Source organism: Musa acuminata, chromosome BXJ3-9 (assembly GCF_036884655.1).
Source record: "Musa acuminata AAA Group cultivar baxijiao chromosome BXJ3-9, Cavendish_Baxijiao_AAA, whole genome shotgun sequence".
NCBI lineage: Eukaryota > Viridiplantae > Streptophyta > Magnoliopsida > Zingiberales > Musaceae > Musa > Musa acuminata.
Window position 1 is genome coordinate 2,282,646 of NC_088357.1, and position 16,152 is coordinate 2,298,797.

The following is a 16,152-nucleotide window of genomic DNA, read 5'->3' on the forward strand; positions in this document are numbered from 1 at the left end:
ACCAAGCAAGAAACTATCAAGAGTTATGTGAAGGGCCCAAACAGATGTAGTTATCATGCAAAGAAGCCAAACAAAGATGTGTTAACTACACAAAACAAGACAGTGAAACGTTTGATAAAAGTTGTTCAGATTTATACCTTTTGGTGACGGTGTGCCCTTTGTTGATCCAAAATCAGCGTTCGGCTGAGCATGGGGCATCGCTAAAGGCCAACGCCCATATGGAGGACACCGTCCGATTCCTATCGATAACAAATTGAAATCAACAAATCAGTTCTGTTTCCTAAAGGATCAAACCACGAAGAGATCGGCATCTCAAAGACCCCGAATCGATCAAACCAAAAACACTTGAAGAAGACCGAACCCACAGTCAAGAAAGAACGGATGTTTCTAATTCAAGCCTACGATTCGAAGAAGGACGAGATGGTTGAGATACCTGATATCCGACGTCTCGGAGACGAAGAGAAACCCAAAAGCCGACGACGCTCGGCGAAAACCGGGAACCCTTTAAATAAGAGGCGCCAGGCGAATGGAACGAAAAGACAAACGAGGGGCTCAAATTATCCTTTTATTACGAGGTTGCCCTAAGTCGATTAGGAACGTTTGATCAGATGTGGGCAAAAAGATGGACGGCTTTGATTCAGCGAAAAAAATTGTTTCTGTGCCGATCATAACATCGATCATCGTCGTCGTTGTCATGTAATTTCATCTCAGTAAGTCATAAGATAATAAGACCAGAATTAATATAAAAAATTCAATTATTATGGCTGTATGAAACGTTGAAATTAAAATATGAAATGTTGTTATCAATACGGCTTAATTATATATTTTTTTAATAATTAGTCATCTTTAATAATTTAATATTTATATTTTAAAAAATTATATTGATATCTAAAAGTTCATTTAATTTAATATTACTGAGGGTCGTAAATAGATGTTGTGAATGAGAATAGTGACGACGAAAGGTAAGGATTACACTGTATTTACATTCTTGCTGATACATATTGAACAATAAAAGAACTATCGAGATAAATGTGGAGCGACATCTCTCAACAACTACATTTGCATCGATATAGATATCACCTTTAGTCGTTACCACTCGTGATGTAATGGGCATAAAATATTAAAAAAAATATATATATTTTCGGATCCATGATGTTATTATAAATAAATCTAAATATTTTACTTAAATAACAATGCATGATATAAACATAAATCCTCCTTCGAATTCCATCGGATGATTCCGACAGATCTAAATTGAATGCCGCCGTGAAATCAACCAACATAAGCACGAAAAAAAATTGGATGCTTTTACAAACATCAGTAACGTATATGATAGAAAAGTCAAAATGTAGCAGCGCAGCGAGCAAATGTCATGCAAATAGCAGCGGTAGATACAGCGACACTGTATAAAACAGAGCAACTCCTTTGCCGCCGGTCCCGGACGTGACTTCCTCTTTGAAGCCCTGCGGCGGCGACAGCCTCGCAGGAGGCGTGTCCACCCCCTCCGTACACTGCGGCGCGAGATTCGACGCATCCGCCTCCCCCGCGAAGATCTCCCTCGGGAGGAGCACCTTGGAGACGGCGAACACGGCTACCGGGTTCTGGTCGAACACAGTGCGCGTGATGGACGCCACGACCAGACCGGTGTCGATGGCCACCGAGCCATTGACGCGGGTGATGTTGAGGGTGAAGCAGCCGGCGGCGGTGTCTTCGGTAGCGACCGTGGGCTGGACGGGGTTGACGATGGACTCGAGGGAGCCGAGGGGGTAATAGGAGCGGAGCACGTGGAAACGGAGCACCAGCGCCTTGCGGTCCGCTGGCAGCGACTGCAGTCGCTCGGTGGCCGGGAAGTCGGCGAAGGTCTCGTCGGTGGGGACGAAGACGGTGATTCCGGCACCGTGCTCGTCGGCCTCTAACTCCGCCACGACACCGGAGGCCTCGAGCATGGAGGCGGCCACGTTGAAGCTGCCGCCGTCAACGAGGACCGGGGTGATGTTGAGGCCGACGGAGGGGCGGATGTCAGTGGCTCCGAGGTCGAAGCCGTAGGGGAGGAGCAGCGCGTCAATGGCGAGGACGGAGACGTTGTATGGGAGGGTGCCGACGAGGCCGAGGATGGTAGCCTTGGATCCGTGGAAAGGGGAGGGGAAGCGCGCTTTGACGGCACCGATTCGGTCCCGGGTGAAGTTGACGGTGCCGAGGTTGCCGTCGGCCCGGCCGGTGGTTTGGTACAGGGTAGCGACGAGCTTCCCGCCGGCGGGGATGCGGCGGAGGTCAGGCGAGGAGACATACTCGAGGAGGACGTGGTAGCGGAGGACATCGGCGATATCGGCGGCGGCACGGGCGGAGGAGGAACGGAGAAGGTAGGCGTTGGGGATGGCGAGGATGGTGAGGGATGAGCGGCCGGAGAGGTCGCAGGGGACCGACGTGGAGCTGAGGAGGCGGTTGAAGGCGGAGAGGTCGGGGTAAGGGGAGAGCACTGCCGTGATGTTAACCGCCAGGGCCAGTGCGAGGATGACAAGCAACAGGAAAAGGAGAAAGAGCGGGGCAACAGCGGAGTGGAGACGCTGCGGCGGCGGCGCTGCCATTTCAAATTGCTGCGACTTCCTGCGCTCCCACGTGTGAGTGGGCGAAGGAAAGGAGAGTGCGAAGTAGAAAGACGACGACGACGTCGTCTTCGATGAGGCCATTAAATAGGCGTGTGTGTATGTATATTACTCTACTTAATTAACTCGAGGAAATGCGTCTAATTTATGATCTGAGAGGAAATGATGAGACAGATTGGGGGTACGTTCACCTACCGCTGCACCACTATGCACGTGGGATTGCTGTCGTTCGGGCGGAGGAGGCGGAAGGGGCTGTCTTCAGGTGAGCGGAGGCGAGGAGGAGAGAGGAGTGGCGTCTCGTTTGAGTGTCCGTAGCAGGAAACGAACACCGAACTCGAGCTCTCGACCACAGGAAAACCGATGACATCGAGGAAACTAAGCTTTCGAGGTGAATAGAGGACAGTGTAAGACAGGTCACCCGTGGTAGTACTATTAGACGCAGATGAGTCGAGATGTGGGTTGCAGTGCTATCCTCCTTCGTGAGTTGGGGGACAGTAGCCATCTCACATCACCATAACTGCTCCGACGTCGACCTCCGTCATCATCTTCGTCTTCAAAGAGAAGCTGGACAGAGAACCCTACAAACCTTTCCACGAAGATGAGGTAAATGATGCACTGAAACAATTCTCCACCAAAAACCAAATTTGCCTTCGGCAGAAACAAGAGAAGCAGTAACTTAATTTCAATGCAGAAAATCGATTTAATGGTAAAACCGGAACACCATCATAAATCCAGCCTCGGTAACGAGAGTGAGGATAAATAATGAGAAATTTTGAAGAACCTGAAATATGACAATACGATTTATTCTTCTCACCCTTGCATGGGGCGAACATCCTAAGGTTAACCATTGTGATTACAGACAGATAAAAAGGACGACACCCTTCCACCTAAAAGAGAATTGTTCATGTTACAACAGAGAAGTGAAAAGAATGCAGACTAATATGCTGATGACTCCAGTTTTGACGTCTTTACAAACATTTGGATATCAAGTAGAAAAGAATCGACTAATATAGAAGCCTTCTGCTGACACCGAGCACCAAAATTTGCAGGTTGCTTTGCTTCGAGGCGTCGATAGATGCAGAGGTTGTGAATACAAGTTAAAAGTGCAAGTCAGCACCTGGATAACAATTTTTTGGATTCCCTTCTTCAATCAACTCTTCAACTATATACAAAAAGTAGGAACCCCACCAGGCTGTAAAAGAATAGTTGTTATGCAGTCTAAATGAAGCCTGCAACCTTGGAAAGAAGAGTGCTCTCACGAGACGCCTATACAAATGCCGTAATCTCAGGTTGTAAAGAATAGCCACTATACAGTCTACATGGAGCCTGCAAGCTTGGAAAGAATAGTGGTCTCGCAAGAGGCCAATGAAAGAACAAATGATGCACCAGCTCCAACGTCAGTTGAATCACCATAAATGTTTAACCAAAATTATCTGGACTATACTATCGAGCTGACAAAGATCTTGATACTTCCGTCCTGTTAGAGCGGCACATACAGTGAGGACACGGGTAAGTGTATATAGATTCATTTGGTCTTTTCATCTCTATTCCCTTGGCATCACTTTGAGCTCGCATGATTAGCAATTGGCGCTTCAAGGACTTCCACCTGTTCAAAAAGTAAGTAAAAAGGAAAGATTTCACACCATGTAAACAAGCAAAAGATTGTCGAAGATATATTATGCATGACAAGTGGACGTGCAAGGAATAAAAAAAACTAATAACACATGAGAATAGTTGTTGACGATGAGTCAAAGATGTGAACAACAAAATGAGTCCTTTTATTTAACTACTCATCTAAGTCATTATTGGATGTCCAAGAAGAACAAAAGGATTATATGAATCTAAACAAACGAGTACTTCATGAAACTTCTCCAATAAACGACTGGAAAACTTTCATATATTCTTTTACCCAAATGCTATCACTGGACAGAAAACTTTATCAAGCAAGACAAGATCTGGATGTGGGTATGGCTACAAGACAACATAATACATGTTACCATTTAATTTTTCGGAAGAGTTGAAACAACTGATTATTAGTCTCTAGTTTTTTTTTTGTATATATTAGTCTCTAGTTAGAAACTGTTCAAGTGGCCTAAAATTTCCACATTCATAACGGAACAGCCGGCATTGAATCTAAATAGAAAGATTGAGATAACAAAGATTGACCTTCCTATGTAACAGGGTAATTATGCAGCTTCTTGATCACAAATTCTTCAACTTTGTTCATCAATAGACAAGGTTATAGTTGTTTGATAAAGCTTTGACATTTTATGTTCAATATCTTATCCAATACCATCAACAGTGTACTTAGTCCAAGCCCAACAATACAAACTACAGAAACACAGGAATAAGGCACACTGACTCCCTGTATGTCCCTTCACATCTATGGTCCAGGGCAAAATTGTTTTCTGAAAGCCCCCACAGGGTTTCCACATTTGGTAGTTATGACCCTTCAGATCACCACAGGGTTTCTCATTTAACAGGGACATTATGACCCCTTGGTGGTTGGCAAGGTTTAAACCTGTTGCCTCAAAGTAATTGCATCTGGAAGAGGACTGACATCCAATGAATTAAATGCAATTAGATATAGTATGAGAATATCCAATTAAAACTTCTGATATAGTCAACTTCTACAGATTCAAGGCAGAAAGTGATCAACACAAAAGTAGACTTAGTGAAAAGTTTCTTTATTGAGCTAAGGTAGGAACAAGCAGACGATTCTATAAACTATGCAACTAGCGATGTTGAATTAAGATCAAAAGTTCAAAATAACTTAATAAAGGTAAAACTAATCAGGTGCTTAAAATCTATAAGCCATAAAACTGCTTGAGTTGAACTAAATTCCAAAAGCAAACCAGATAAAAGTTTATGGAAATATCAACAGCAGGAATATGAGCTGACATACCCTATAGTTGGATTATCGAACAATAATGCTAACTTCCTCTTGTCAGGTTTTATAGTTTTAGAGTGCCCATCATACAAGTATCTCCTGTGGCCAATCAGAAAATGAGGGAAGTTTCCACCTTGAGTAGTCACAAACACTTCACTGTGAAGACAGACACTATAGTCTATTGAAGCCATCCTAGAGGAATAGTTCTGCAGAAAACAGTCAAATTAAAGTTATTAATGTAAAGACATAGGAAAGCTACAACAGGAGGCCCTCAGAAAAAAAAACAAAACAAAACAAAAAACCTTAAATGGGGCAAGTTCCTCTGCTGATGCCAGTGTTTCTTTAGTTTGTAGAAGAGGAAACATTTCAAGAAGGGGAACCATATTCTTCTCAGCCTTGTAAATTTTCCCAGAAGCCAAATAAATTGCAGTGTTATTATTGAAACCCATGCCACGGAGCATCAGACCAACCTGATTCCAAGAATGAATTAATAGTTGGAAGAACATTCAAGTATGTTATGCTCAGGATGACCAAATAAACTACAAGTTCAAGCATCAGCGATGATAGCTAAATAAGATCACCAATCAATGGAAAAAAAAGTTAGTTGCTTGATGTTCATGGGTGCAGAGTAATAAGACATATATATATATATATATATATATATATATATATATATATATATATATATATATATATATATATATATATATATATATATATATATATATATATATATATATCACTGTAAAATATGTAATGCTAATTTCACAATAAGCATAATTCTGGATTAAAAGCATCTTATGCTAAAGTCATCATTTCTCCTATATTAATTGTAACATAATAAATAATCAAAATGATTGTCTTTCTCTAATCAAAGTGTGAGCAATAAGTTAAGAGGCATCCACGAAATTATTCTTATTATTCAGAATCAAAATGATATATTATAAATCTTATTATCTTACAACTACAAAATTAATGAATCGGTGTACTATGACTAGAAAGGCAAATAATGAATTTGAGCAGTTGCTTTTAGATATGGTTATGGTTCAGAAAATAAAATCTTCTGGAGAAATTTGTGAATACATTAATGTGGTATTAGTGAAAATGATTGCTGAAAAGACTATTCAGTCAAAGTTAGTTTGATATAACCAGGAAATACCATTTGATGAAAGATTCTGTCATATCAGCAAATTAAATTCATAGGAAGCACAGGAGAAAAAGTTAATCATTAGGTCATGTCCACAGAAGCATTGTGTTTGACCGTGTGATGTCTCAAAAACATGATACTGAGGAAGCAACTAACAAAAGTGTAGCAACAATGTTGCTTCCCAAACAATTGATATAGCAAGAGCATCTAAGAAGTTTTCGATAGAGAAGAGAACTTAAAATAATATACATGTGATTCTTGTAGTACAACAATTTATGATATACCAATGTTTTAAAAATAGACCACATTGTTCTCCCCGTTTTTTACTGACCTGACCAAGCACTGGTAATGGGCCATGCTGGTTGCACCGTCCTTTCATTATTCTCTTTTATATTATTTTTTCAGTGATACCGGTAGTATAGTTCAGTGTACCACGCAATATCTCTATACTGTATTAGTTCGATAGCTTGTTAAAACTAATATAAGACAGGTATTTGAAACCTTATCCTATACTCATCTGAATGACAACCAAGGATGATCAAGTGACAATGACAGGAGAAAAGTAATTCATCATAAACAACACAAATTTTCAGCCGAGAGCAACAAGAATGAGAATACATAAGGAGATAAGTAAACCATTAGTACTTCATATGGGTCATAATTTAGATGTACACAATCAAAAATATTAGTAAAATTTTAGTGCATATCACTTTCATATTTCCATCTCTTTAAGTTCATGTCACTCAGTTAACCTTACAAGTAAAAAAGTAGAAATAAAATACTTAAAAACCATCGCTTATTCATTCAAATATCAAAAATTACCAGCATAACGTAACGAAGGATAAAGAAGGTTATACCTCTAAAGGTGTAAGCGGACATTTTCCATTCATCCTAATTGCCCCAGGTCGAATGACACGGCCACGTTTAGTAAATTTTCCTCTCCAACCTCTCTCTCTTGCGGCATTCATATCCTGTTTCTCTTCGTCACCACCATTAAATATGCAACAGGAGAAGGCAACCATATCCTGAAAGAATTGAAAAAATACAATATCCACTTGAACTGGATGACATAAAATCAAGAGATAACAAGACAAATGTGAAGGTATAATATTGACCTCTTCGAAACGCAGATGCACTGCAATATATTTCCCATTATTATCCACACTGCGCTCTTTCATTCGAGAGACCAAATTTTCAGCCAAAGTTGCTATAGGATTTGAAAAACGTAGTGCTTTAAAATTGGCCAAGCATCTTAGGCGCTGAACTGCAGAAGGGGCATCGAATGACAGCCGGTTTGCAAAAGGAGATATCCTGATAAGCCTGATTCAAATTAAATGTAGAAGTTTGTTGAGTGACAATGGAGTTATCAACATTAAATTTTGTATGATTATATCAACATAACTACAGGTAGCTCAATGCTTTGGAAGAATTTAAACTGTGAACAATATTATATCTCATTCAAATTATGAATATTGCAATTTATAACATAAATCAAGCCACCTGTGCAATCGTTGCACATCGTTTAGTTCTTCTAAACATTATCAAACAAACTAGTTTCAAGTCCTATGCTTGAGCCTATTTTCATCGTCTCTAAAGTTTCCTTTGCCGAATTCACCACATGTTTAGATAAATTATGGCTTTTTTGCTATTTTCTATATCCAAACTAAAGTTTATATAATTGTCACATAATTAAAAATATACTTCCTCCATTTTTTACTATGATATCATCAACAAACCCTATACCTTGTGCCAACAAGCATAAGGGAGAACATTAAGAAACAAATACATATGTGACCAGAAGATTGAATAGCTTCAAATGTCCTAACGACAAAAAAACACCCAATTTGTAATGGCATGACATTCCTAATACTGAAGATGCAGCAATACCTTGTCCAGGGAGATAATAAAAGAAGAAAAAAGTTCTATAGTACATGAAACTAATTGAAGAGGATAAAACATTGACAAAGAAAATAAAGCATGAAGGAGAAATCAGAATAGATTGCATAACACAATTTCAGTGGACCTTTTTTAGTGCAAGCTAATGATTAAATATGGCAGAAACAATGAGAAAGGAACTCACTTTTCCTCAGCCAGTTTAGGAAGAACAGCATCCTTATAGTACTGAATGGAGGACCAAGCTTTTATCTTGAAGTTAAACACGTTGCTCATGTTGTGACCGAAGCGTTCCATTATAAATTCAGGAATTTTGTCAACTACATGCACCTCATTTTTCAGAGTACTGATAAAGTGATCCTCTTCATAGATCTCACTGAATTTGCTGTACCATTGTCAAAATATCAAACAACATCATTAATCTTTTGCCTTCCTAATAACGTAATAAATAAATATGTATATTAAGCTTCACTCCTGGTCAAATAACATATAATCAAGGTTCAAAGCAAAAGATGCATATAGTGGGTCCAACCTTTTATCCATTTAACTCTTATTGTCTATCCGTGCTGCTAAATCTTTTATAGTGGGTCCATTTGTCAACAAAAACATATGGAATTTCGATTATGGACCAATTAGGCTGCTTACTAGATATGAAATCTTTCTTTTTAATTAAACAGACTTTGGATCATAAATATAAGGACAATAAAGAAAAAAGGTCAGGATTTAACTACAAAATAAATGAGATAGAGATATAGATAATAACCTAGGATCTTTCCAAATGCTGTGATAGTGAAATTTAGGAATAACAAGTGTCGCATTCAGATATCCTGCCACTGCAACCGCATTGCATATCTGCAAAGGAGAAAAAAATATAAATAAAATTGGCAAAATGACATATCTAGAACGAATGACAGGAAAAAAAAAGAATCATGAAGGAGAAAGGGAACAACCGATGTTCGTTGTTGATTCAAGCCACCATTTGCCTCAACAAATATGTAACCATTAGAATCAGGCAAAACTGAAAAAAGAGAAAAGAACTTCAAATTAGTAATCATTTGCACAGATTGTTCATTATTTTACAGTAGTTAAGAACAGATCAATTAGTTTCCTCATCCTTCAATTCACACAAATAGGAAATAAGAAAAGAAAAAAAAGAGTTCTCCCATTACGGGCTCAAAAACATCCTCCAATTACAAGAACTATCCTTGAGGTTTGCTTCGAGTCTTGACCTCTCCAATTATGGAGAACCTTCCCTTGCTGGTTTTGAGTTAAGCAACAAAATATGCTTTAAGAAAAATTATATATCTCAATCCCTACATTTAGAATGCAATGCTTCGATATTAGTATTTAGTGGCAATATATACATATCATTTGAAATTTTTGGGATTCAATCTGTCTCATGTATAGGATGAAATTATACACAGAACATGTTTTATTAACTCCAAATTGCAATTTAAGTAATATTATTTTGCTTCTTGAATTTCTCTCTATTTTGTTTATATTTCATTCTGTTTTCTCTTTTCAATCAATTTTTATTTCTTTCAAGATTTTGTCAAAACCATCGTGACAAATGGATCTAGCAAATCCAATCCAATTCTCAAAGCTTCAAGGCAATGGTACAGTCTTGCGGAAAAACAGAATTTGATCACTGTGGAATGGCTTAAGAGGAATTTGCTAAATAACAAAAGATATAAAGAGAATTCACTCTATGAAAGCAATCATGAAAATACATGGACTAACAAAACATGCACTGCATGATCCAAAAGGATCACAATAGAAAATTTTCATGTAGTAGGAAAAATAAGACAGATTAAGCAACAAATATAGGATGTAGACACAAGTGACAAGTAGATCTGTGAAAAATTAAATTGACATTTCTACATTTCATGATATTAGACACTGAGAAACAAGAAGATGACTAAATAGATAAATAGGTAGCAAAACATCAACAAATGATACCAAAAAATACCAAACTGATTTTGTGACATGGACCTCAATTTTCATAAAGCAGCACATACATAGTACAAAACCATATGAGTTCCGACAAACCCCTCAAAACTTGACAGTTCAATTCTCGGTAAGTACAACATAAAAATATATATATAAGGGGCATCTATGAGTTAAGAAATTCACACGATAATTTTTTTTTTTTTGGAAATACATATGAGTTTTTGGCATGGACAAGATATCTTTTCCAGTTTTTTTTTTCTCTTTTGAGAGAGAGCAAAATAAATCAGTTTTTAAGATTCGGCGAAAATCAGTACCATCAGTAGAGGTGTCTAGACAAGGCCGCCAGCCGCCACCTTTGAAAGAGTGCTTCCACACGGTTGCTAACTACAAAATGATACAACATTTGAATCGTTAGGTGAAGTGATGCCGAGAAAATGCACTAATTGCAATTTGTGCCCAATATCCTAAGAACAAAAGCTTTAATTATCCTAGCTTGAAACTGCATAAGTATACTATAAAGCACATCTGTCTTGTTCACAACCCATGAATCCTACAATAAGCATAATGAGGTAGAAGAAGAAATTTAGTATAGTGCTTGGAAGATAATGTGGAGTGAAAAAAAATCAATGCTTGTTGTATTTAATTTTATTATGGAACATCTATATCAGCTGCATTGTGATTTTACAAACAACACAAGAATTTCTACTCAATTACGCTCAACAAAGATGTTGCGAAGTATGCATCGAAGAAGCTACGATCTCGATACATCAATTCACGCTCAGGCTTCCCTTGAGTTCACAAACAAATGCAAATTTTGATAATATGGCACATATAAATGTCGTGAAACAGAAATAAACGAGCAAAATCAAAAGAAAGAAAGAAAAGAAGGCTCAAATCCAAATCAATCGAGAATAAAAGAAGCATAACAGGGTCGATTAGGGTTCAGGAACTGACCCCGTCGGAGGAGTTATCGGCATCCATGTCATTGCGGAGGCGCTCGTACAGCTTAGGGCTCCGGTAGACGGAGCCAGGGGCGGAGCGGGAGATGATGTGGGGCACGCTTTCGAGGGACACGGTGCCCATGTAGAAGAGCATGGCCGCGACGTACAGGAGCGGCGTGAAGAGGAAGATAGCCTGCCGGCGGAGGAAGAGGGAGAGCAGCATCCAAGCCATCCGCTGCGCGATAGCCCGAGGCGCCCCCATCGCGGCCCCCTTCGCCCCGCCCGCCTTCCCGCCCCTCCGCTGGGTCCTCGGCGACCTCCGCGGCGACGCCGGAGGCGACGGCGTCCCCCCACCGCCTGCGCCGCCGCTCCCCAAGCGGTTGTAGGCATGGTGGTGCGGCATATCCGTCGACCGCGTGGATCCGCTCGCCCACCCTCGACCGCTGGATCGACGGCAGGGGCTGATTCGATTTGTGCGGCGGGGAGTGCGGGGTGAGAGCCTCGCGGTTGCTTCTCCCCGTGGTCGTATTCTTTTCTTGGGTAGCGGAGGAAGCGAGCCCGGGCGGCGACCGCATCCCCGAAGTCGGTGTTGGGACTCCCACATAGAGCAAGTGCGGCGCACGCGCCAGGGTGGTCTGTGTGGGTCCCGTTTCACAGATTCCGCGCTCCGTTTGTCGCCCGCATTCCTCCGACGCCGTCTTCGTGTCACCACAAAACGCGTAATACGTATACGTATATATATATATATATGAATAATTCGGAGGTTATTTCCATATTTAAATGAATTAATGGCGTCTCTTATTGGATCAAATCCGTAATCTATCAACGAAATAAGGGGAACAGTGTCAGTGTCGGAGCCTCACAAAAGAGGACGCCATGTTCGTCCCACCCTCGCTTGTGGGTTCCACTTTCCCGTCCCATACGAACCCAACACCTATGTCTGTCCGAGAGTCCAAATAACGACACAGGACTTGCCCTTATCGCTCCGACCGTCATCCTCTCCCTCTCTCTTCGTATCTTATCAAATTTTATTTTAATCTATGAGAAATTCATATCCATGTCTTAGTCAGTTTGACGTGATCCAAATCTTTATACTAAGCTTGTACAAAATGTATTCAAGATAAAAATATCATACTCTCGAGATGTTATCTATATTAGGACAAAGATCGATCGGAATGAGTTTCTCGACTTTTAAGTTTCTCCTTCTAGTAAATCGAGATATATGATTTCAAGTAAAAGAAGAAATGTATAATTATATTCTTTGTTATAAAGAAGAGAAGAAAGTTTATTATTGCTTTACTTGTCATAAAAAGAAGAAAATGAGAAAAAACTTATATTTATAAGTTCGTCTACATAAATATGGAAGTTTCCTATCACAAGTTATGATAATTATGTTAGGTAAATTATTTCTTTCACATCATTTGATAATTTTTCATATTCAATTAATGTAATTATTTTTTAGATATTGTTACATGTTATTTGTCTAGATAAAAGTTTATTTTTGTACTACTTGATTTATATTAGTATTTTCATGGCATTCTATACGATTACACCAACAAAGTAAGCGTACCAAAAAAAAATTCAAAGGCCACACACACAACATGAGGAATAATCATTCTAATTTTTGTTTGTTAACTAAAATAATATTATCCATATCCTAATTTGCATGCCCTTACAAGAAATTTTATTTAGCTATTAATGTTTTTTTTTTCTATCGTGAACGCGATTATAAGGAATTATTTAATTATTGTTTTTATTTAATAATAAAAATGGAAAAAAATTTAAAACTTCTTACCTTATTAAAGCTCTCTTCGTCCTTTATAAACAGGGTGAAGTTCTCCTTTTCAATCCATTCTCTCAAAGTGATCGGTGGAGATCTTCGGCTCTAGGTATTTTATTTTATTTTATTTTTGAAAATATTTGATTGCTATTTTAGTTTGTTTGATACTTCATTATGTTTTTCTTATTAATTAAAAATGGGATGTGATTCATGCTTTAGATTCGATTAATTATACTTCACTTTGTAACTTGACATGTAAATTAGTACATCCGTTTGATGATATTCATGAGATCATGCCTCTACATATTAATTTAGGTTTTTTTATTGGTGTTAATTTATTTGTTTGGATCATATCATTAAATTTTTTAAACACTATTTGATGATTTTAATGAGATTCATATCTTCATATATTTAAATTAGACTTTTGTTAAAGCTAATATTAATTTTTTTTCAAAAATAATATCGAAATAATTTTTTGTCTTGAAATCCTATATAAAATTATTTATGTGTTCACATTACAAATTAATCAAAAAATAATTCAAATTCGATTACGGATGACTGTTGGGTATAGTCTGGATCGACGTAGTTGTATCTAGCTCGAGTCAAATCAATCAATTAAGGTTCGTCGGACCCAACTCAAATTAGGTGGAGTTCGACATGGATCGACCTAGTGCTTGTGAACAAACTAATCGACATGGTTAGGTCTAGTGAGTTCAAGTTAATCGAGAGTGATTCCAACTCAACTTTAATATTTTTATATTTTTTGATTGAATTAAGTCAATTCAATGTGATTTGAGATGATTTCCATCGGTCTTAAATGGTCTCAATTTAATTCGAACGGGATTCGAATAATTTCGATCAAATTTGGATTTTGATGATTTTTTATCAATCCAAATTGGCTCATATTGAGTTAGGTCAATTTCGAGGGTGGTGTGGTGTGTTGAATTTTTTTTACTTTGTTTGGTGTCGTATGATGCTATGGACCCGTGCAAAGCTACCATAACATAATAATATATATAAAAAGATATTTATTTTGATACCGACAATAACTATCGGATTTAGTTTGATGTTAATTTCACTGAACCTAAATTATTAATAAAAAAATATGTAAGATAAAAAAAATAATAATAATAATTATAGCTTACTTTGGACGTACGACTAATGGAAGGATTATAAATGCGTGTGATACACTTGTTGATGATTTAACATCCTATCATTTACCCAAACCTTATTCCTTTACCATTGGCATTGAATGCTTAGTAAAAGCTAAAGACCATAGATGACATCCGATTGGAGAGGCCATTTCCTTGAGTTCTACGTAATGTTTTACGTAATGTCAGCTGTTGATGTGAGTTATACGTAATGTTTTAAGCTAACAATACCCACCACCCACGTAGAAAACGGTGGTTGTTCCATGTAATGCTTTCTCTCGGTCCAACATTTAGATTGTATAAAGATTCATAAAAAAATATATCTGTACTCGTATGGTTTTATTCTTTTCAAACTTATAAGTCTCAAAATACTGTTCATCACTTTTTGATCGAAAAAAAAGTTTCCGCATTCAAATCTGAATTATTAAACTATAATTTATAAGTGCTAATTGTTCCATTTTAATCTTAATTTTTTCATTATTTTCAGTCGATTTGTAATAGATCTCATCATGATTTCGATTCTTATTTTTTTAAATTAAAAAATTAAATAAAAATATTTTAGAAAATCATGAATAATCGATTTGAAATAAGCAAATCAATTCCGATTTTTTTTATCGATTCAATTTTGATTCAAATTAAATGGTGACGAAGCTGATCTAAAACCATTCATATACCAACAGAATTAGAAGAATAGAGGAAAAGATGCCACTTCTAACTATATTAACTATACGTGGATATGTATGTCTGATGAGATATGAAGCAAAGTGAACACGGAAAAGAAAAGAAGAGCGAGAAAGATTTGGATTCACTCCCTCGCAGCAGCGGACCGGCCTCGTATAAAGGGTAAAGTGGGCGGCTCCTTTCCGGTTTCCAGCGACCAAACAAGGCAAGAAAGACAGGTCGAGCCCCGTCGCCATCCCCCGCATTATAGCTTTTTAGTCGGCAGCGAACATGGCAGAGGAGAAGAAGAAGAAGAAGAAGAAGAAACACAAGCACGATGACCAGAAGAATGATCAGCAAAAGCCTGCGTCGGACGCTCACTTCAAGCCGAGCGCCGACGTCAAGGGCATCCGCTTCGGCGCCCAATTCGTGGTCAAGTCCTTCACCGTCCGGCAGGCGGCGCCGCTCGAGCTGCTGCGGCTTCTGGACATCCCGCCTTCCTGCCTCAGCCAACGCCAGAGCCTTCCCTTCCTTTCCACCACCACGTACCTGCCCACCAACTTCACCATCCTGGCCCATCATGCATGGCACACGCTCACCCTCGGCCTGGGCACCAACAAGTCCAAGGTGGTGATCTTCGTGTTCGAGTCGGAGAGCATGAAGCTGGCGGTGGACCAGCTGTGGCCGCGCATGATCCCGCTGGGGGACGTCAACAAGAAGCTCATCCGGGGGCTCTCCGGCTGCGAGATGTCGAGGTTCAAGTTCCGGAAAGGGTGCCTGACGTTCTACGTGTACGCCCTGCGGCGGCTGGGAGCTACCGGCTTCTCGTGCGCCGATGACCTAAGAAGAATTCTCGAGGCGGTCGTGGCCCTCAAGGATTTCTTGGACCACACCGCCATGCTCGCCCTGCCCACCCAGCGAAGCATCACCTTCCCCAATCCACCTGCAATGGCACGCTGAGATCTGTTCCTTCTTTATTCCATGTCTTTCGATTCTTTGATGGCAACATAGTTTTTGCTCCTCCCTTCTTTGTTCCGTCGACAATGGAATTAATCTGAACATGTTGAGATCATCTAATTCTTTCTAACACAACCCTTTTTCTCGATCTTGACTGTACAAAAAGTTCTTGTTTCATCC

The 16,152-nt window shown here is 39.1% G+C and overlaps 3 protein-coding genes across 3 annotated transcripts; 1 reads left to right on the plus strand and 2 right to left on the minus strand.

The window, feature by feature from the left end:
• Positions 1-1,363: 1,363 nt before the first annotated feature.
• On the minus strand, positions 1,364-2,924 carry LOC103997246 (fasciclin-like arabinogalactan protein 4). The gene has a single exon (XM_009418416.3). The coding sequence runs from the start codon at positions 2,685-2,687 to the stop codon at positions 1,371-1,373; it is 1,317 nt and encodes a 438-aa protein (XP_009416691.2). The 5' UTR covers positions 2,688-2,924; the 3' UTR covers positions 1,364-1,370.
• A 788-nt stretch (positions 2,925-3,712) lies between these two features.
• Positions 3,713-12,115, minus strand: LOC135648827 (protein ESMERALDA 1-like). Its single transcript, XM_065166795.1, has 10 exons — positions 11,438-12,115; positions 10,798-10,867; positions 9,484-9,551; positions 9,297-9,385; positions 8,721-8,918; positions 7,756-7,960; positions 7,498-7,665; positions 5,796-5,963; positions 5,509-5,699; positions 3,713-4,209 (listed from the first exon to the last, which is right to left on the minus strand). The coding sequence occupies exons 1-10, from the start codon at positions 12,026-12,028 to the stop codon at positions 4,047-4,049; spliced, it is 1,911 nt and encodes a 636-aa protein (XP_065022867.1). The 5' UTR covers positions 12,029-12,115; the 3' UTR covers positions 3,713-4,046.
• A 3,043-nt stretch (positions 12,116-15,158) lies between these two features.
• On the plus strand, positions 15,159-16,107 carry LOC103996841 (uncharacterized). Its single transcript, XM_009417862.3, has one exon. The coding sequence runs from the start codon at positions 15,307-15,309 to the stop codon at positions 15,973-15,975; it is 669 nt and encodes a 222-aa protein (XP_009416137.2). The 5' UTR covers positions 15,159-15,306; the 3' UTR covers positions 15,976-16,107.
• The last annotated feature ends 45 nt before the right edge of the window (positions 16,108-16,152 follow it).

Bases quoted from the DNA above. Each gene is read 5' to 3' on its own strand.
- LOC103996841 (XM_009417862.3), top strand. From the start codon at position 15,307: ATGGCAGAGGAGAAGAAGAAGAAGAAGAAGAAGAAACACAAGCACGAT.
- LOC103997246 (XM_009418416.3), bottom strand. From the start codon at position 2,687: ATGGCCTCATCGAAGACGACGTCGTCGTCGTCTTTCTACTTCGCACTC.
- LOC135648827 (XM_065166795.1), bottom strand. From the start codon at position 12,028: ATGTGGGAGTCCCAACACCGACTTCGGGGATGCGGTCGCCGCCCGGGC. The intron at 9,386-9,483 runs GTTGTTCCCTTT...TCTCCTTTGCAG, and splicing joins TGAATCAACAACGAACATCG to ATATGCAATGCGGTTGCAGT. The intron at 8,919-9,296 runs GTTATTATCTAT...ACAATGGTACAG, and splicing joins AGCATTTGGAAAGATCCTAG to CAAATTCAGTGAGATCTATG.